The 21,301-nt window shown below is 38.8% G+C and overlaps 1 protein-coding gene across 3 annotated transcripts in view; it reads left to right on the top strand.

The window, feature by feature from the left end:
• Positions 1-15,435, top strand: part of rgs12b (regulator of G protein signaling 12b) — a 139,295-nt gene extending 123,860 nt beyond the window's left edge. For 2 of the 3 annotated variants that reach the window (XM_057842719.1, XM_057842720.1), the window contains exons 14-19: positions 1,670-1,743; positions 1,846-1,972; positions 2,080-2,176; positions 2,268-2,320; positions 5,794-5,953; positions 6,248-15,435. In XM_057842719.1, coding sequence (XP_057698702.1) covers positions 1,670-1,743; positions 1,846-1,972; positions 2,080-2,176; positions 2,268-2,320; positions 5,794-5,953; positions 6,248-6,792 — 1,056 coding nt within the window. In that variant the 3' untranslated portion in view covers positions 6,793-15,435. The remainder of the gene's footprint in view (positions 1-1,669; positions 1,744-1,845; positions 1,973-2,079; positions 2,177-2,267; positions 2,321-5,793; positions 5,954-6,247) is intronic. The other variant, XM_057842721.1, reaches the window with a different exon arrangement.
• Positions 15,436-21,301: the final 5,866 nt, after the last annotated feature.

The raw sequence follows: 21,301 nt of genomic DNA, 5'->3' as shown, positions 1-21,301 counted from the left end.
TGTATTTGTTTATTATGACAATAAATCCTCAAGATGGCATTTATATTATTAACATTCTTTCTGTGAGAGGGATCCACGGATAGAAAGACTTGTAATTCTTAAAGGATAAATGTGACTTTGTATATTGTGACTAAATATTGCCATCTAGTGTATTTGTTGAGCTTTCAGTAAATGATGCTATAGCCATTTAACTGTTCTGCCCAAATGCATGATGAGAAGTGCAACCATGACTGTGCGTAGTGGCACCAATTGATATATCTTCTCTGCGTTGGGAAATAACATAGGGTGTTAAGGAAAAGATCAACTACTACCTTTCTTCCCCACTTTGCTTCCCACGAAATCTCTAATTGTTGAGAGAAGGATTTTAAGGCTTTAGCCAACTAAAGAAAGGCTCCAAAGACTGCCAAAACTCACTCTACTCATTTTACACTGCCTTTTAGCTCTATATACAGGTCTAACAGCGCCATTATAGATTGAACGCGACAATGTGTGAGTGGGTCGTGCAGCGCATGCGTGAATTGCGTTAAATATTTTAACGTGATTAATTTTTAAAAAAATAATTACCACCATTAATGCGATAAATTTGATAGCCCTACTTTAAGCCAAAACTAAAGACTCTGGATGAGTGTAAGGCATTTTGTCTTTAATGTTAAATCCAATGAGAAAACGATTTAATTAACAACAACAACAAAAAATTTTAAAAAGGCATGTCCGATATTTTTTTTGCCGATTCCGATACTTTGAAAATGACGTGATTGGACCCGATCGATCGGCACATCTTTAGTTTTTTTTATAATTGATCCAAAAGGTAGGAGATAAAGTGCAAGGAGATCAGGCCCTAAAATAGAGCCTTGTGGCACCCCGCAAGACAGAGAAGTTTGTGAGGAGGAAAATTCCCCAATCATTACTGAGAAGATCCTATGTTCCAGGTACGATTTAAACCATTGTAGAGCATTACCACGGATACCTATAAAGTGTTCTAAACGAGATACAAGTACTGTGTGGTCGACTGTATCAAATGCTGCTGTGAGGTCTAGTAAAACAAGGAAATTAACCCCATATTGTTTTCTACCATAAGAAACGGTTGATTGAAAAATTCCTTAATGGTCAAATAAATGATTTTGGTAAGCTTCCAGTTACAAAACATTTATCCTAATTGGAAATATTGTTCTAAAAATATAACAGTTTGACATTTATTAACTAAGTGTTTTTTAAATGTGTATTTTCAGAATATTTAATTCAATATTAAATGGAAACACCCAGATTACTTGCAGTAGGAATGCATTGATAAAATGAAATGTTAACACACACAAACATAAATGTACGGCAAAAAGTGACAAATATAGTGACAGTGGACACGCTGCTTGAATATGTAAATGATATATTAGAGGTGCCATTGGTAAACACTTATATTAGCATAGCATTGCTATTATTTTTGTTATAAGTAAATGCTCAAACAATCTCATTGTGGCCAACATGTGTTGTCTTCTTAAGAGGTTGATAGATTATTTTTGTTTTATTTAATTTTGAAGATGTGCTTTTCCGATTTCAGTCATCTTTTGTAATGGTGATAATAGTAACATTCGGAAACTTTCTTTATTTTCAACCTATCTTTATGTGATCATAACATTTCATGTATTTTCCTGATTTTTATTTATTTTTTTCCCAGCCACTTGTTTTGGACCAAGACTGTATGACGTTATGCTCTCGGGATCTCAGACTTGAAAAACGCACACTCTTTAGGTCAGAAATGTTCACTCCTTTACTGTATGACTTGTGCCTGATGTAACCTCAACATTATAAACAACTTTTTCAAGCTTTGAACGTTGTTTTCCCCTGTTCCAGGCTAGATTTGGTCCCTATTAACCGCTCAGTCGGACTAAAAGCAAAGCCTACCAAGCCAGTGACTGAGGTTCTCAGGCCGGTGGTGGCAAAATACGGGCTTCACCTCTCAGATTTGGTGGCACGCATTGTAAGTGTCAATCTTCAAAGAAGAATATTGCAAATCTGCATCCAGTTGTATCCTGTGTCTGTCCAAATTCCAATTTTTTTTTTTTTTTAAAATCTATGTGTTTCAAGAGCGGGGAATCTGAGCCCTTAGATCTTGGTCTTCCAATATCCAATCTGGATGGGCTGAGAGTGGTATTGGATTCAGCAGAGCACATACCTGGAAAAGGTAATAACCAAAAAAAAAAAAGACAAGAGATTCAGTTGCTGTTCATTATGAATCGTGTTAGTGCATCTTCCCTTTACTCTTTGTCCTTCAGCACCATCTAAAAGCCACATCGGGGCTTCTACCAGCAGAAACCAATCAACAACAGTAAGATACCCTCCAGCTTTTTTTATTACCTCCTGACTCTGGAATGTTTCATAACCCACTGAATGTCTCCACTTCCTGATGATGATATCACGCTACTAAGTGTCTCCTCGCTGTCCTCAGTGACCCATGTCTGTTTGCAATGAATTATAAACGTGCACAGGTGTATGACGCGTGTCTATGGCAGCATCCGGCCGTCTGTGATGTTGATGCGTGCCTGTTTTTTTATGTTTGGCAGTGAGCCTCGTCACTCTCAAAGATTCTTTTGTTTCTGTTATTGTGGTCTGTCTGTGGTCCAATGCATCGGCAACTTTCCTAACTGCTTTTCTTCTATAATGAGGCCCCTGTAACCAGGCCATTTTCAAAGCTTCACAAGTTTCATCTGCAAGGAAATGATTCTAGTTGGTGGTGGGAGTACTATAGTCCTACGTTGTAGATTCCCTCATCTTCAGTGTGGTAATTTTTAGGACAATTTCGGTTGATTTGCTTCTGTAGTGTGGCTCTCCAGTAGTGGTTAGATGTTGTGTTGTGTGTCGGTGTTACGTTATACGCAAGTTTTAAAACTGTGATGCTGTGGTCCCCAACCATTGGTCATGGTTTATTTGTACTAGGCCTAAATGTCCTAATTCGTCAGCTGCAAATTATGGTGATGGACATGTAATCCATTTTAACTGAAAGGGGTGGCAGTGATAAATCGCTGCCATTCTCACCGTTAAAATGGATTGGACGTCTGTCGCTGTCAATTGCTGTGAGTTAGCCCATTCATAATAATGATAATATACCCATAAACAACAACACCTTCGATAAAGTACATACCGTATTTTTCGGACTACAAATCGCACCTGAGAATAAGACGCACCAGCCATAAAATTAGAATACACAATATTCTAATTTCCTGAGACAGTCAGGAAATTAGAATATTGTGTATTCTAATTTCCTGAGACAGTCCTGTATATATACACAGGACTGTCTCAAAAAATTAGAATATTGTGTATTCTAATTTCCTGAGACAGTCCAGTAAGTCGCATTTTAGGGGGAAATTTACTTGATAAAATCCAACACATAGAACAGACATCTCATCTTGAGAGGCAATTTGATATAAAAATACAATAGAGAACAATATGCTGAATAAGTGTACAGTGCATGAACAACGAAATGCGAATATACTGTCCTCACCAGGACGCTACGGCTCGGTCCTGGCTATTCAGCGGGCTAAACTCCCAAATGACGATGCTGGATGTCCGTATAATTTGCTGAATCAATTTTGTCCTCGATACCAAACAGGTTCGCATCGACGTAAATAAATGATAATTAGGTGCTTTTACAGCAATGACGTGACACAAACGGTTAGCATGCGTTCGCTAGCATTAGCGCATTGTTCAAACAACCACACAACTGGCTCTAAGTGTCCTATCGCGGGTGGAAAACACACAACAACAGAAAAGATGATACACACAGATGTTGCCTATGTAGAGATATTTTACAAGCATAAACAATAAACGTAGGTTTGCAGCCGTGTCTCTCTCTCGCTAACTCTCCCACTCACTCAGCTACGTAGCTGTCGGTCTTCTTCTGGCGTGTGAGCGCTCTTCTTCACGTAAACAAGTGCGAGTGCGCCCCCACGTGGGCGTGAAAGCGCCACAAACTAAAAGCATGCATTTCAATATAAAAAACTCAATAATACAATTGAACACACATTGCCAAAGGCATAACGCGATCGTGGCCATAGCTATTAAGTTATTCAGATAACTATAGCATAAAGAACATGCTAACAAATATACCAAACCATCACTGTCACTCCAAAACACCAAAATAACATGTGAAATGATATCATAATGTGTTAATAATTTCACACATAAGTCGCTCCTGAGTATAAGTCGCACCCCCAGCCAGTCCTCTTTTAATAAGGATATATTTTGATCAGTCTTTACTGAGGGATTGAAATTAATGAAGTACTTTACAGCAGTGATCCCCAACCACCAGGCCGGGGACCGGTACTGGTCTGTGGCACATTTGCTACCGGGCCGCAGAGAAATAATAATTTGTTAACAACGGCAGTCTGGCCTGTGCTTCTTGACACATTAAAATGTCTTTCTACTCTGTAGACAAAACTGAGTAGAGATTTGTGTACGTCACCCTCTAGTGGTTAGCTGCCATTACTGGAGTGTTTGTACACCTATAGCACCCCAGCGTCAATCCATTTAAACATTAACGTTAGCTGCTGTTGGCTGTGTACTGCGGGCGGAACACCTTAGCATTAGAGGACGGGGTACTTCCGGTCGTTTTTCTTGGATTAGCTATCTATGTGCGATTGTCCTCGATAATGACGTAGGCGCATATGATATGATCTCGGAAATAATAAGCAGAACGTTAGCAAAGATAACTATAAAACAGACGTCTTTGGACAGCTTTTTTACAGGGAAAAGGCTACCTGCTGAGCCAGAAGAGGAGCCTACCAAGACCATTCTGCATAATATGTGGCTAAAAGCTAGCAAACGAGGCAACAAAAGCAAATGTAATGAGAGCATCATACCTCGTGGCGAACCGTATTACTACTGTAAAGCCAAGAAAACTTTCACGATTGGATAACTAATTATGCTTGCGACCAATGATATTTGCCGTCAAGTTTTAGAAGAGGCTGCTGTTAAAAAAGGTTGATTCAGCGTATGGTGGGTTACATTTTAGCCCCGTCGTGTTATTTTATATTTGGTGTAATTTTCTGCCTCACATTGCTGGTCCATGAGAAAAAAGGCCCACTCACACCGTTCATTGTTGCAAAAAAGGTTGGGGATCACTGCTGTACAGCATCCAACAATGTAAAAAAAAAAAAGTTTCTATTTTCAGGAGTGCAATCAAAATATTTCCTCAGTTTTCTTTTGACAACTTTTTTAGACAATACTAACTTTTTTTTCTTTCTTTCTTTTTACTTATGATTGAAAGTATTCTTTTGACTGAGGAGCTTCTACATACATACTTGTGTCGTTATAATTACAGAAACGTGAAAAACCTAATTTGAAGTTGACCAAGATGTTGGAAATGTCACGGTGGGTTGTTTAGCACTGTATGTTTGTCATCCGGCCCCCATTGATTCTAAAATACAGGGCTTGTTCAGTCAATGATTGGTTGTTGTGGTCAATTGTTATTGGAGTGCAGCGGGGGGAAAAAAAAACTAAAATACTGTATAATTATAATGTACATCATCTTTATAACATCTTCTCTTATTTTCTACCAAAATGAACTGCGTCGCTTTTGGATTATGAAAAATCACTCGCTAGTTATTGTTTAGATTCCAAGAAGGCCTTTGGCTATTTCATTTCATCAAAGCCCATCAAGAGCCATGTAAATAGCCCCTTCCTCACAAAAGTGGCCCCATACTCCATGAAAATGCTGTCCCGAACCTCTCCATCAGTAGCTCTAGTCACTCGTCCTACTGTTCCGTTGACACCTTTGCGCTCCACTCTCCTTGTGGCTCCCAGGGGGAGGACAGGCAGTCAAGGAAAGCCGCTTCCACCCACCCCCAAGGGGAAAACGGCAAGGCTGACACAAGGAGCCAGCCTTTACCCAACCACTCTGTCTCTCTTCATAAGGCTCCGGAGAAACGGAAGCAGAAAAAGATTAATATAGACGAAGCTGAAGGTAAAGATGCAAAAACATCCTTCTTCTTTTTCTTTGTCTTTTGTTCCTGAAGCCGTACTGCTGTTTAATGACACTAACCCGCTAACATGTGTGCCGTACTAGCTAGCTTTATGTAGCACAGTCACCTTTTCTAACAGTGAATGTAGCTTTGAGTTGCCCAATGGACTCCTTCTACCGCACGCAACCTCAAACTCCAACAATGATCAGTTTTCATCTACCGTTCGGAAAGTTTACTCACAATGTTTCTGTGCTTCTGTCTGCGCTATTATTTTTACATGTGCGCATGTTATACAGAGTTCTTCGACCTCATATCCAAAGCTCAGAGCAACAGAGCTGACGACCAGCGAGGCCTCCTGAACAAAAGTGACCTCCAGCTCCCGGACTTCCTACGCCTGTCGCCGTCAGCGACTGGTCGAGCCGCACCTCCGCCCTATGACCCCGAGCCTGGTTGCTCTACCCCTTATTCCCGTAACCCGGGCAACGACAGGGCGAGCGGAGGCCATTTTCTCAGCGCTCATCATCAGTCTCAAAGTTTGGACTCTGCACTGGGCTCTGACAACAGCGGGTGGGGAAATGCCAGACCTCCTTCTTCACAGTTTCCCGCTACGCTCTCTCCTATCCACCCGTCCCGAGAGGCACAGCGTAGTGCGTTCAAGGACACGTGCAAGGGAGCTTCAGTCCAGATGCTGGAAGAAGACGCCCTGTCGGACCTAACGCTAGTGGGCGAAGGGGACATCGACAGTCCCAGCCTCAACTACGTCCCGCCATCTCCCCTGCAGCCTAAACCCCAACAGCAAACACAGGACTTTCGGCCTGGCTCAGGTACCTCTCCTGTTTGAAGTTTCGGCTGTCCTTTCACCTGACTGCGAATGGTAGTGGACTCTTGAAAGTCAGTTTGAAGTTTCCCGAATGCATCCACATCTCCTCCTTTCCCTTACTCGCCTCAGTCCTAACATGTGGGACAATAGAAACACTCCCTTGTGGAATACAAGCATTCAATTTCGGCAGAAACAGTACAACAGCTTACACTACAAATGTGCTTTGTTGTGTTATAATAATTATGTACGCAGTCTGTGATCAGCAGCTAAGCCTGTCAGACACAAGACAGGAAGCTGAAGCGAGGAAAAATGGATGCATTATGATTGGTCACAAGTTGTCCTTGAAATTTTCCTGCGTGGTGTGAATCTGTGTGAAATTTGGAGAGTGCTTGCTGTGGATTTTTGTTTTTTCTTTCCCTGAGATGTAATTGTGAGGGAGAGTGCAAGCATGACTCGTGCCAAACTGTTATCCGGCTCCCTTCACCAAAAGAAATATAATGATGCACTTTAGCCCATTATGAACAAGACTACACATTCGCGCACGCGTTAAAATAACTCGTTTACCTTGACAGTACAATTATCTTAGTGCTAAAATAATAGAGCCTAATTTATATTATCTGGTGCGCGGCCGCCAGAGTTGCAAGTGTGTTATTTACAAATGCAGATTCCATGCTATAGTAAAGTGGAATTGAACAAACAGACTTTCTCAGCTGTTTTGTGTTCCAAGTTGAGTACAGTACATTCTGTGTTTTCACCACTCTCGTCCAAGGCACTTTTTAATGCCGTTCATGCCAAGTTGGCCACAGTCATTGTGCATGCAGGAGCTGCTTGCAGACCAAAAAGACCCGAAAAGTATTGCACCGGTTATTTCTATCTTTTGTCTTCTTTGCACGACATGGAACTTTTTTGTTATTCTTGAAGTTTACACAGAGTAGATTACCCTCAGCGACTCGAATAGAATAACTACCGTGTTGGTGGGTTCAGATATATTTTGATAATGATATTGTTTCTGTCATTTTGCCTTTATAGACCCAACATTAAAGCTGTAGAATGATTGATGATTGGACTATTAGCTTTACTTCAAAAGTTTCTTAGTAGTTTCCCCTGAATTATTTGCTATTTGCATTTTATTCTCAATACAGTGAAGTAGAGTGGTACCTCGACATACGATCGCTTCGACACACGATCTTTTCGACATTCGACGTAAAATTTGACTCGCCATTTGTTCCTACATTCGACGACATGCTTGAAAAATGATGATGCAAATTATAGAAAAATATGAGCGTGGGGTGCGCATCTGTGAACTGGCTCAACAATACAGCTCCATGGTCCTCTTCTGACCACCGTTCGCCAATCTTTATAAGTTAAGTTGACAATTATTATTGTGGTAACATCGCCAAGGAAATCGCCAGCTTCGTCACGATTTTATCATTTATTTAAGTACTTATCCAGCACAAAACACCCATTGTCCTCCGCAGCTGACTGTGCTCCCAAGAAAACGAAGGTATTATCTCTACTAGGGCTGCAGCTATCGAATATTTTAAATGTCGATTAATCGATGGACTAGTTAGTTCGAATAATCGAGTAATCGGATAAGGCACATGAAAAATTAAAATACCTGAGCTGAGCCTCAAACGGTATATATACTGTATATATTTTGTTTAAATGAGGATCTATGTAAAACAAAAGAACAATTGGCTAACTTAAATGTAAAAAGTCCGCTAGCTTAAATGCTATAAAATGCTAACGTTTTTTTTTTCAATGCTTTTAACAAATGGTTCAGACACACATTCCGACAAAAAACGGCTAAATATACCCATAAACTAAATTATGAATGCATTAAAAAAAACATTAGCTCAAACAAAAACTTAGCTTACGTTGGTCTCAACAGGGAGCAGTTGGATTCAGCCATGTGAAAAGAGGCAGACCAGAGGGCAGTGTATCCACCCTAATCAATAAAACTAAATGCAAACACTTTCAAAATAAACCATTACAATGCCACTTTAATTAAATGAATACTCGAAGCAAAAAAATGTAATTAGAATATTTTTTTCTAATCGAATACACGAGTTAATCGATTAATCGTTGCAGCACTAAAACAATTGCAATTAGTGCTGCAACAATTAATCAATTAACTCGAGTAATCAATAAAACTAAATGCAAACACTTTCAAAATAAACCATTGCAATGCCACTTTAATTAAACGAATACCTGAAACAAAAAAAATTAATTCGAATATTTTTTTCTAATCGAATACTCGAGTTAATAGATTAATTGTTGCAGCACTAATCTCTACCGCACCGACCTCTCTCACTGTGACATCACTGCGTTCAGGTACAGCAAAAAGTGTCCCCCACATTAGAATCCGATTCTTTACATTATCTACAGGAATAGTTATTAATTATTGTTAATATCATTATATTATTCCGATTTTTCTTGATAACTTATTTGTTTTGCTATGTTTAATTGGCATTTGTAAGAGTACCAGCAGTATTTACTAAAGATTTAGTGTAGGTTTTTGGGCTGTGGAACGACTTAATGGAATTATAATGTATTCCTATGGGGAAATTTTCTGCTCAACATATGACCATTTCGACTTACAAACAAGGTCCTGGAACGAATTAACTTCATATGTAGAGGTACCACTGTACCTTTATTTACATTCATCCACCCATTTTCTATTGTACTAAGCCTCACTTGAGTAGTAACGGGTAAGCTTCAGCCTGTCCAAGCTGACTTTTGGCAAAAGGCGGATAACGCCCTGGATGGGTCACAAATAGGCATGTGCCGGTACGAGATTCTGACGGTGTGATAACCTAAAGCCAAAATATCACGGTTTCACGTATCATGGTATTGCAATTACAGCTCTAAAATGTGTTACTTTGAGGTGTCTGGGTTAAAATAAAATCTTTTTTCCATTGAACAGGATTTTTACTTTTCAAAACATTAGCACATTGGAACATAAGTATAATGTTGAAAAAAAAATTTCTAACAAAAACTAAAGTAAATGTAGTCCTTTGGGTAAGCTTAAACCCAGAGCCACAGCTTAACATTATTATCAGCAGAACAAAAATAATTGAATTATTTTCCATAAAAAGCACGTGTGTATGACTCATATCATGTTTTATACATTGCACAAGCACATCCTCTTTCTCAACACAATTGTCAAAGAGAAAAAAAACACACGTTTTACCACAGCTAGACACACTAAACACGCTGGAGTTAACTCTCGTAACTGGTGGGAAATAGTGTTTACTAGGAGTGGGAACCTCTTGGTACCTCACGATACGATACGATTTGCGATACAAAGCTCAAGATAATGATGATCTGACGATATGGCGATACAACGATTATCGATTCGTTGGTCAGGAAATCATTAAAGGATATTCTACAAACAACTAATAAACAGAAAAACAAGCTTCTGCTGTAAATTGGAATGAGTTTAGCACTTGCAGACGTCCAATCCATTTGAACTGGGAGGGTGGCAGCAAATGAACATTTGTTCATTCGCTGCCATCCCTCCCACTTCAAACGGATTGAACCTCTATGGCCGGTAGTGGCAGCCAATGCCAGGCAATCAGATAATTTTGGGCCATTTAATCATTCACCTGTTGATTTTCAGTTACTTCCTGTTGATTTTGGGGTATTTTATAGGTCTCTTCCTGTTTATTTTGAGTTACAGAACAAGAAGTGACCTGGGAATTACCCAAATGAAAAGACAGTGACTCAAACTCAACAGAAAATCACCTGTAAATGCCCTAAAATAAACAGCAAGTAGCCTGTAAATGCCCTGAAAATCAGCAGAATGATGTGAATGCTCTGGTTTCGGATCAATGAACGTTCCCAGTCTAAATGGATTGGGCGTCAAGCCCCGTCAATGCAGCCTTAGAGTTAACTGAGACACTATAATGGTGGAAGATTTTGGTAGCAACTTGTTGGTTCATTTTTATTTATTTTTTTTTAGACAATGACACCTTTTTAAAATGATATCTCGATTCTTGGCAGGAGCATATCGATAACCTTTTGGGATACAAAGTGTCACGATATATCACCATTTCGATATTTTGTCACACCCCTAGTGTTTACTAACCTTTAATTTTGTATTAATGTGAAATCATATTGGAGGTATTGCCTCCTCGGCAGCAACACTCAGCAAACATGTTTTACATGTCAGTTGGCCCTCCTCTAAGCCGCGGCCATATGTAACTTTTCTGTAGCCGAAGTATTCCCATACCAGCGATTTCATTTTCTTCGATGGAGGGAAAAATTTCAGGAGTTTCACCTCCTCCAGCCATCGTGTAGAACAGCTGAAGCACTGACACTGAGCAATAACCAGTGGGGGAGGGTTGAGCCTTGCAGCTTCAAGTGAGGGATTTCTCCCTGCATTTATGGGGCATAAAAAAATAACTAATACCTTAGGGACGGTATGACGGAAATTTTTTGAGGTTTTGAAACTGTGATGTTTTCATACCACGGTATTCCTTGAAACCGGTTATCAGCACATGCCTAGTCACAAACCGATCCCTGGGCGGATAAAGACACAACTATTCACAAATTACCTGAAGCTGGGGCTTGATTACACGTAAATGAAGCAGGAGTCGTTTATGAAAATTTCTCCACTTTTGTCACCACCAACGACGATAGTTTGTGCAAAGTCTCCTGAGAATTAGCCTGAGCGTTTCATGTAGTTACGAGAGCACTCTCAATCTCAATTCACTCACTCTAAAACTGACAATTACATAAGCAGTTATGGAAATACGCAAACGTGCTGTACACACCAAAATGTGACAGGTGGCAGTTTGGGAGCAAACCAATCTGGAGCCCGGGTATACGAATGATAATTTTCAGCTCCTAAAATGGCGCCTCGTTGTGAACAGATTGTTGAATCAAAAATACAGTGGTACCTCAACATCCGATCGCTTCGACACACGATCTTTTCGACATCCGACGTGAACTTTGACTCGCCATTTGTTTCTACATCCGACAACATGCTGAAAATACGGCGAAATGACAGCGCCGCAGACGGACGCATGGCGGATTTTCTTGTGAGAGAACACAGGTTTCAAAAAGGTTGGTACGGGTGGTGAAACAAGGAAAAAGGTGACACTTATCATTGAAATGAAGATGCAAATGATCGAAAACTATGAGTGTGGGGTGCGCATCCGAATCTCTACGATCTCCACGGTCCTCCTCCGACCTCCGTTCGCCAGTCTTTATAAGATAAGGTTACAATTATTATTGTAATTGTGGTAACATCGCCAAAGAAATCATCAGCCTCGTCAGGTTTTTATCATTTATTTCAGAACTTGTCCAACACAACACGCCTACTGTCCGCCGCAGTTGACAGTGTTCTCAACAAAACACTAAAACACACAACCGCAACGTTCCCTCTCTGTCACGTCACGTTCTTATTGGAAAATCCTACCCGACATACAACCATTTCGACTTACAAACAAGGTGCTGTAATGAAATAACTTCGTATGTAGAGGTACTACCGTACTTTCGTTAAATAAATCCATTCCGCATCAGGCGAAATTTTATTTTGACAAAGTGACTTAAAAGTAAGTACAACCATTTTCATACTTTAAAATCCTGAATAAATGCAAAATGACAAAAACTTAAATGCTTCTGTACCTAACCACTTAATTAGGCGTGGTTCACAGATTCCACTTTTTCTTTATGTTTTTCAACCCTAAGGAAATATTTATTTATCTCACAACCTTATATTTTTTAACCTGTTAGTCAAACAAAAAGTGTTAATTTGTACATAGCCAAACTAGTGAAACCCAAGTATGCCGCTTTTGTTAAATTGCATTGCAGCCATTCTAATTCTTTAGCTTTGTGGCAGTGAACATTGCTCTTTATCTGCTCTATTTCTAAGTGTCTGTAAATAGATACAATAAATGTTAAGAGCTTGAAGTCTCTCTTTGTCTTACTAAAACAGTCTTGATTCATTTCTTTGTCCTTTGACCCTATCTGAGTCCTGTGACTCGGCACACTTGAGAAGCACATGTCAAACCACCTCTCCCACATGAATGCCACAATACCTCATCATATACTGTATGCATCACTAGGTTTTTTTTTCATTTGGAGATTTAGGTAGACGATGTAATTGTGGAAATGTTAAGACCCTCGAAGACCAAAGGAGGTCGCGAGTGTGACTGAATCAAAATATTTTTCATATATACTGTACATATATATGTCAGAAAACACAGACAAGACTGAAAAAGCAGTTTCTGCTCTTGCACTCCTTTTTAAAAGAAACTGCGGTATTTTAAGCCAAAACAACTGTTATGTTTGATAGAACAATATGTCTATATGCTGCCATCGCAGATTCATGGCACATTAAGCCCCCGAACTATTTTCAATTTGTCCGTTTTACCCTGAAAACCCCCGTTTACAGACGTTGCGCAACCGCTTTTGTTTCAACCCAGCAATAAAACGAAGGTAATTATTTATACTTATTATTCAAAATGTCTGTCGTTTTTAGCTTAGAATCATTAATTGATGTCTCATATTTCGTTAAAAAAAAAAAAAAACTAAACAAAAAAAACGACTTTAAAAAATTATTCACTCACATATTTTAAACTTTTAAACAAATTACATCACAATGAAAAATTTGGCGTCTGGAAAAAAGTCACGGATATCCACCTCATAACTATCTCTTAATTTTTTTTGTTACTGTCGCATTTTGTCCGATACATTAGATGATGAATAACCGATCCAAACAAAGAAAAATTGAAAAAAATTAGGGCTGTCAAAATTATCGCGTTAACGGGCGTTAATTAATTTTTTAAATTAATCACGTTAAAATATTTGATGCAATTAACGCATGCAATGAATGACCCGCTCGCATATTGCCTCAAACAGATTACAATGAGGCCGTTTATGGACATTAAGAGTGAAGAGAATGCCACCGGCCGCTTGGGGGCAGCGCCGTTCCATACTCATGTTATTTCTTCTAAACATGGGAGAATTAGTAGTTGTGAGACGTTTATGCTGTATTCACAATGCAATGCAAATTGCTATTTGTGCTCCACACATATTTCGGTAAGTTTTCTTTCTTTTAGTGGCAATTATGTGTCTCTTGTTGTATTTTGGGTAAGATATGTACAGATACAGTGGGGAGAACAAGTATTTAATACACTGCCAATGGGTTTTCTCATTATATGTTAAACAGTAAAGGCGAGTGGACACAGGCGTTCTTTGGGCCGCGCCGTTTATTGGCATAAGCTTCGGCAACTCCTTCACAACAAACATAAGTATCGTTTAGTGAAAGTATAACAAAAATAATATTCCTATCTCTCAAAAAAAAAAATAATGTTCACAAAAAGAAAAGCACTTCAGTCTATAGCAATGAGGCCCTATTCTGACACACAGTTAAACAACAATGCAAAATGAACTGGCATTCCATATCAAAATAGCTATGCAAAATACACATAAAACTTTTCACTCTATTTTTATTATTGTTATTTTTATTCTTCTTATTATTATATTAACTCTACTTTTGATTGAAAATTTTACAAATTTTATTAAAACGAAAACATGAAGAGGGGTTTTAATATATAATTACTATAACTTGTAACTATAACATTTATCGTTTAAGAACTACAAGTCTTTCTATCCGTGGATCACTTTAACAGAAATAATGTTAATAATGCCATTTGTGGATTTATTGTTACAATAAACAAATACAGTACTGATGTACAGTATGTTGTATGAATATATCCATCGTGTGTCTTATCTTTCCATTCCAACAATAATTTACATAAAAATATGGCATATTTTAGAGATGGTTTGAATTGCGATTCATTGCGATTAATTATGATTAATTTTTAAGCTGTAATTAACTCGATTAAAAATTTTAATCGTTTGACAGCCCTAAAAAAAATGTTTAAAGGGGTAAATATATGAAAAAGAAAATCTCGACCACTCCTTGATGTTTACGATTTCTGCATCGTGCCCCTTGTTATATTACCATGTTTCACCCATAAAATCCCCCAAAAATCCAGCTTTGGCCATTCACAGCTGTGTCTTGACACTCAGTGATACATGCTACATGGAATTTTTGGATCGAAACAAGGCAAGTACGCGATAATATCTCAGTAAAGTCATGGCGTCTGCAATTCTGCTCTCGCCTCCAGAAAGGGTTTTGCTGTTTAAAAAACATTAAAAAAAAAAAAGGGAAAAAAAAAAGCCCTCCTGTTAAATTTTTTTCTTCCCCCAGAAAATTGAGATTTTAAGCATTCCAAGGATGTATCACACATGCATATAGGACAATTTTGAAATTTGGCCAAATTGGGGGTCTCAGAGCAGAACTTCAAGTCACCTCAGTGTTTTCCGCCATATGATTTTGAAAATTCAAACTCTATAAAAATAAAATCATGACTCAATAAGCTTTGGGAATTGAGGTAGCCTGAAATAAACAGGCTCGATGGAATCTGTTATACTTACACTATTACCGGACAGTTAATTCATGAAAATGACTTTATTTAAATCACACTTTAGTCTAGGTCTCTGGGTGTTGAATCAATCAATATTACAAAAGTAAAAGTTGTCATCCAAAAAATGTACTCAAGTACAAGTAAAAAATGATTATATGTTATATGAGCTGTTTTATAATGACACTGTCAAATAACCCATTACAGAAATGCAAAAAAAAAAAAAATTTGGCGAGCGAAAAAAAAAAAAAAAAAAAAACGACAGAAATGAAGAATTATTCGTCCAAAGAGCACAAATGCCCTCTAGTGGAGAAAATAATTCCTAGTTCGAATAATGAATAGTTACCATTATGAAATTAAAAGGATAATTTCTCCGGTTTTCCGTGGTCAGTCGGTTCGGACAGAGGTTGAAATCCTCGCTTCCGATTCATGTTGAGGGCAATTTTGGTAACACTTTACAATAAGGGTCCCTTAATTAACATTAGTTAATGCATTTTTAGACAATAACTAATATTTAAGTAACATTACAATAATTAATATAATTGCTTATCTAACATTTATTCATATATTATTTACCTTAAGTTAATGCATTAGCTAATGCATTAGTTAATGCATAACCAGACAGTAACTAATGGTTTGGTAAAATTAAAAATATATATAGGCCTATATAGGGGTTAGGGTTTGTTAACTTAGTATTTATAATTTCTTAGTGAAGGGACACATGTGCTACAATTTACAATAATGGTCCAAAAAGCATTCAGTAATGGTTAATAAGGGTCGGGGGGGCTTAAGCATTTATAACTTCTTAGTTAAGGGACACATTTGCTACACTTTACAATAAGGGTCCAAAAAACCTTCAGTAATGGTTAATTAAGGTTAAGTAATACTAATGAGGTACGTTCACATGAAATACTACCATACTTAAGGTTAGGTTAGCACCACCCAAGGACTCACAGAGCAATGTTTCTCATTTTAAAATAACAATCACTTACTAGTACCAGTATACATTAATAACTATTTATTAATGCTCTAATGTATATGTGAATTAATGTTAAGTAATGTATTCTATATTATAACCTAACCTTAAGTATGGTATTATTTCACGTGAACGTACCTCATCAGTATTACTTAACCTTAATTAACCATTACTGAATGTTTTTTGGACCCTTATTGTAAAGTGTAGCACACGTATCCCTTAACTAAAAAATTATTCATGAGACAAGGATCAGGGAACAAACTGACCCAATAATGCAGTGCTCATAGCAGATTTATTGACAATGATTTTGAGAGGAAGAAGTCTTGGCTCCTGGTGAGGCACGGAGGGCTGTTCGAGCAGGGGGGGACGAGCAAGGCGAGGGCCCAGGCAGAGGCGATCCAGATCCGGTCCTGTAGCATGTCGCAGAAACAAGGCAGAAGTACAGACAAGTAGCAGGCTAGAGGCAAAAAATCCACAAGGTCAAAAAGTATCAAAATCCGGCAAGACGGTAACTAGGATTGCTCGTATGTTGCAGTGAGGGCTGACAAACTCGCAATGGAGCAGAGGGCTGTGGGTGTTTAAGTAGGGAGGCTGTGGTAATGACCAGGTGTGCAGGACAGGTGTGTGGAATTAGTGTTGATGACTGGGAGGGAAAACAAAAGGAAAAGGCATACAGGCCTGCAGTGGGACTCAAAACAAACAGACACAACAAACACAAACAAAACAAAATGCTTAATTTCCCCCCTCTTAATTTTTTATTAACCATTTCTGAATGCTTTTTGGACCCTTATTGTAAAGTGTAGCACATGTGTCCCTTAACTAAGAAATTATAAATGCTTACGTTGCCCCCCCTTAACCTTTATTAACCATTACTGAATCCTTTTTGGACCCTCATTGTAAATTGTAGCACATGTGTCCCTTAACTAAGAAATTATAAATGCTTAAGTCAACAAACCCTAAACCCTAACCCTATATAGGCCTATATATATATATATATATATATATATATATATAGTTTTTTTTTTAATTTTACCAAACTATTAGTTACTGTCTTGTTATGCATTAACTAATGCATTCACTCATGTTAAATAATATATTAATAAATGTTAGATAAGCAATTATATTAAATATTGTAATGTTACTTAAACATTAGTTATCGTCTTAAAATGCATTAGCTAATGCATGAACTCATGTTAATTACTATATTAATAAATGTTAGATAAGGGATTAAATGAATTATTGTCATGTTACTTAAACATGAGTTATTGTCTAAAAATGCATTAACTAATGTTAATTAAGAGACCCTTATTGTAAAGTGCTACCTAAGTTTTCACTTATAACCTTCTCCTATTGCCACCTCCAACTCTGTTTGTTTCTCATAACGTGTGAGAGCGACAATGCATTTGAGGAGGGGGGTTGAGGCCAAGCTTTTGTTTAGGGGGTACAAAGGGTTCTTCGGGGGGAACTGGGCTAATATATACGCATGAGTTGCCTTCTGCTTAGTGCCTTGTTAGGCATGCTTTGTCATGTTGGGTTTCAAGTGTCAAGTATAATCAAGTGTTCATCTGATGACTTGGTCAGGGAAACAGCCATTAAAGCTTGGGGATACATTAAAAGCTTGGGATGACTAGATACAGTTTTATCAGTCATAAACTGATAACGTTCAGGCCATTTTAGCTTTGAGAGCAAATTTATGCATGGGAAGCTTGTCCTGTCTATAATTTCTTGCTTGCAGAATGACATTTCTGCAAAAGAGCAGTGGAATAATTCATCTCAAATGGCGCCATCTCCTGGCTATTAGTAACACACACAGTTGTAAATAGGCCTGAGGTAGATGGATGCTTTGCTGTCTGCTATTTTATGAGAATCACCCTTCTTTGGATCAGAAAGACATCTTAATTGGAACAATTCTGAGAGTGGATTCATTTTTAGTAGTATGAAGAAACAGGGGCAGCCCTTTCTCTTTGCCATTAAATGGCATTAGTGTGCATTGATGAGTACGTAGTGGAAATTGAGCAGCATGGAGCTCTTTCCCATAAAATCCTTAACATCTTTGGAATACTTGAGAATACATTGCCTTCTTTCTGTACCCCCTCTGCCCCTATTGTATGGTTGTTGTTTTTGTTGTTGTTTGCAATTGATTACTAAACCTCTATGCCTGATTCGTAAAGAAAAAAGGAAACCGATTTCGCTCCAGTGGTCAGGGTTAACTGGGGTGAGGGAAAGTAATGAAACTAGTCCCAGTTGAGTATTCATGCATTACAGCCAATAGATCTTCCTGCTCATCTTCAATTCTTCATTTCACTTAGAGTAACTCATCAGGCACATCCACTGTATGTCCAGTACAGCACATGCCGTGTTTTATGGCCACTCAGACTAACACAGGATATACGGCACTGTATAGACTCCCTGGTCTCTTTGTGGAGTACTACTAGTAATCACTTCCAATAAAAGCTGTGCAAATGCGGACTGAGTGGTTTTGCCCCTCTTATAAATTCTGTTGGGTGATATTAGAAAAAGCAACAGGAGCGCCTCTACCAAGGCCAAATGTAAAGTGAGGTCAAACAAGTCCACATACTGTATGTTTGTGAACAAGAAATAAACAAAACAACTACAGTATCTCACTTTGTGATTGTGTGGGCTAAGAAATTACTAGATGAAAAAGCAACAGAAGCGCCTCTACTAAGGCCAAATGTAATAAAGTGGGGGCAAACAAATCCACATTCTGTATGTTTGTGAACAAGAAATAAACAAAACTACTACAGTATCTGACTTTGTGATGGTGTGGGCTAGGAAACTATTAGATGTGACATCATGTGAGTGATAAAAACATGATAAACGAGCTGCTTCGTGATTCATTTTCTAGCTTTGGTATCTTTCTTGTTGAGTCTAGTTAAGAGGGGATTTGAAAGTTCACTGTACTGTCGACAAGCGCCAAGTTTTCCAAGCATGTTTGCTGTGGTTTTGTGAGTTTTCCCGTCTTCCGCCTGTTGCTTTGAAGGTCTGTTTTTACAGCAGCCTCTTTGTCCTCAGGTAAAGACAGAGACAGAGGTAGAGGAAGGGAACGAAGAGAAAGTATGAAAGTTGTGAGTAGAACAGCATCTACTCGTAGACCCCCCTCCCCATCTCCTCCTTCCACCCCTGCTCGGCCACCTCTCCGCTCACGCCGCAAATCCAAGTCTCCTTCATCCCACTCCAACCGCAAAGTCACCAAACAAGCCTTGGATGTGGACAAGGTCAGCAGGAGTCATGACTCTGACAACGTTAGGCAAGCCCGGACGGGTTCCCGAGACCGACGGGCTTTCCGTCGAGGATGCGAACTGGACAACAAGTGGGAGGACGTGGCCTCGGAGCTGCGTTGCCGCGGTAGCAGGATGAGGTCAGCTGTGTATCAGACCTCAGACCTTCCCTCTATGGTGAAAGCCAAAAGGCATTTGGAACAGAATGAGGGCAAAGGTCCAACAGAGCCGAGTAAGCTGAAAGCAACGTTTGTATGAGGAGCCCACCCACTCACTGTCTGACCTGTCTGAAGCAGCTTGTTAACTTCCAAGTGCATGTGAAGCATCTGCGGTCAACAAGCAAGGAGCACATTGACCACATGCTCTGTTTCATTTCCCATCTGTACTGTCATGAACATTTGTCCACACAAATAAAACCATACTCAGCATTTTGTCATATAAGAATTTGCTATTCTCAATAGGATTCATTTTTAGATGAATTGCTCTGCCTATTAAAAAAAAAAAAAAACTTTGTTATTTTTGCCAACAGGGCACTCTTTCTCACAGGTGGTGGCGACAGCCAAGTGGTTAGCACATTTATCATCTGAGGCGGGGGTACTCTGGATTCCTCTCCTTGTGTGCAGAATGGATGGATATTCCAGTTAACATAAAATGTACAATAAATATGTGTATAATTCTAATACAGTGGTACTTCTCATATGAATTTAATTCATTCCAGGACCTGATTTGTAAGTCAAAATGGTCATATGTCTGGCATAATTTTCCCATTAGAATACATTATAATTCAATTACTTTCGTAGCACAGCCCAAAAACCTCTGCTTAACCCTTAGTAAATATTGCGTGTGCAAATACTTACAAATAGCAATTACACATAGCAAAACAAATAAAATATCAATACAAATCGGAATAATAATAATAAATTGGAAATAAAAAAGAGTTTTTATTGTCCCCTTAACTCATAGAGACTAGTGATCGGAGTTGGAGGCAGCAGGCAGGTGAAGTTCAAGGAGGAGGACCGTCGAGATCGTAGACATATCCAGCCCTATTGTCGAGCCAGTTCACTGACGTGCACACCTCGCTCAAATTTTTCTGTCATTTCCTTTTTAATTTCGATGGCAAGCATTACCTTGACCCATGTTGAGTTCTCTCACAAGAAAATCTCCCATGCTGGCGTCTTGCGGTAAACTGAAATCGTGACGCTGTTGTAAATCACTGTATTTCGAGACAAATGAAGAGTCAAATTTTACGTCGGATGTCGAAAGGATCGTATGTCGACACAGTCGTATGTCGAGGTACCACTTGTGCAGAAAAATGTAATAAATGAAGTCACATTTCAAAAACATAAGTAAAGATGGTATATTGATTATGAGATTCTGAAAACTGCATGGCAACATACCTCTGGTGTCGTGTATGTTACGGATGTTGTAAGGCATAGGTGCTAATAGTTTTTTGCTCCAAGTTCTACTTTCCAAGGAAAGAGCCTCTCACGATCGACCTTAACAGCGTGTGGGTGGGTGGGGATGGGGCGTTACTCACACAACATAATTAACAATGTACATTTAAAAAAGTATTGATTGTTTTGTTTTGATGGCTCTAGCTACTCATACTAGCGTTGCGATGGACGTAATGGACACCCCTGTTGTTTGGTGTTCACAGCAAAGCAAATTGAAACACAAAGTGTAGTCTTATATACTGCACATTATCTTGCAATTATCATTCTTCTTATTGGTGATGATTAGACAAAAGCCGTCATGCCAATGGACTGGATCTCGGCTGATTTGAGGGCTCGCTGTTTGTGCTCAAGGTTAGCCACTGCTTTAACGGACATTGCATAGCTTTCTGAAGTGGACATGAAACAACTGACTTTAGCATC

Source organism: Corythoichthys intestinalis, chromosome 8 (genome assembly GCF_030265065.1).
Source record: "Corythoichthys intestinalis isolate RoL2023-P3 chromosome 8, ASM3026506v1, whole genome shotgun sequence".
Lineage (NCBI taxonomy): Eukaryota > Metazoa > Chordata > Actinopteri > Syngnathiformes > Syngnathidae > Corythoichthys > Corythoichthys intestinalis.
This window is presented reverse-complemented; position numbering and strand designations above follow the sequence as displayed.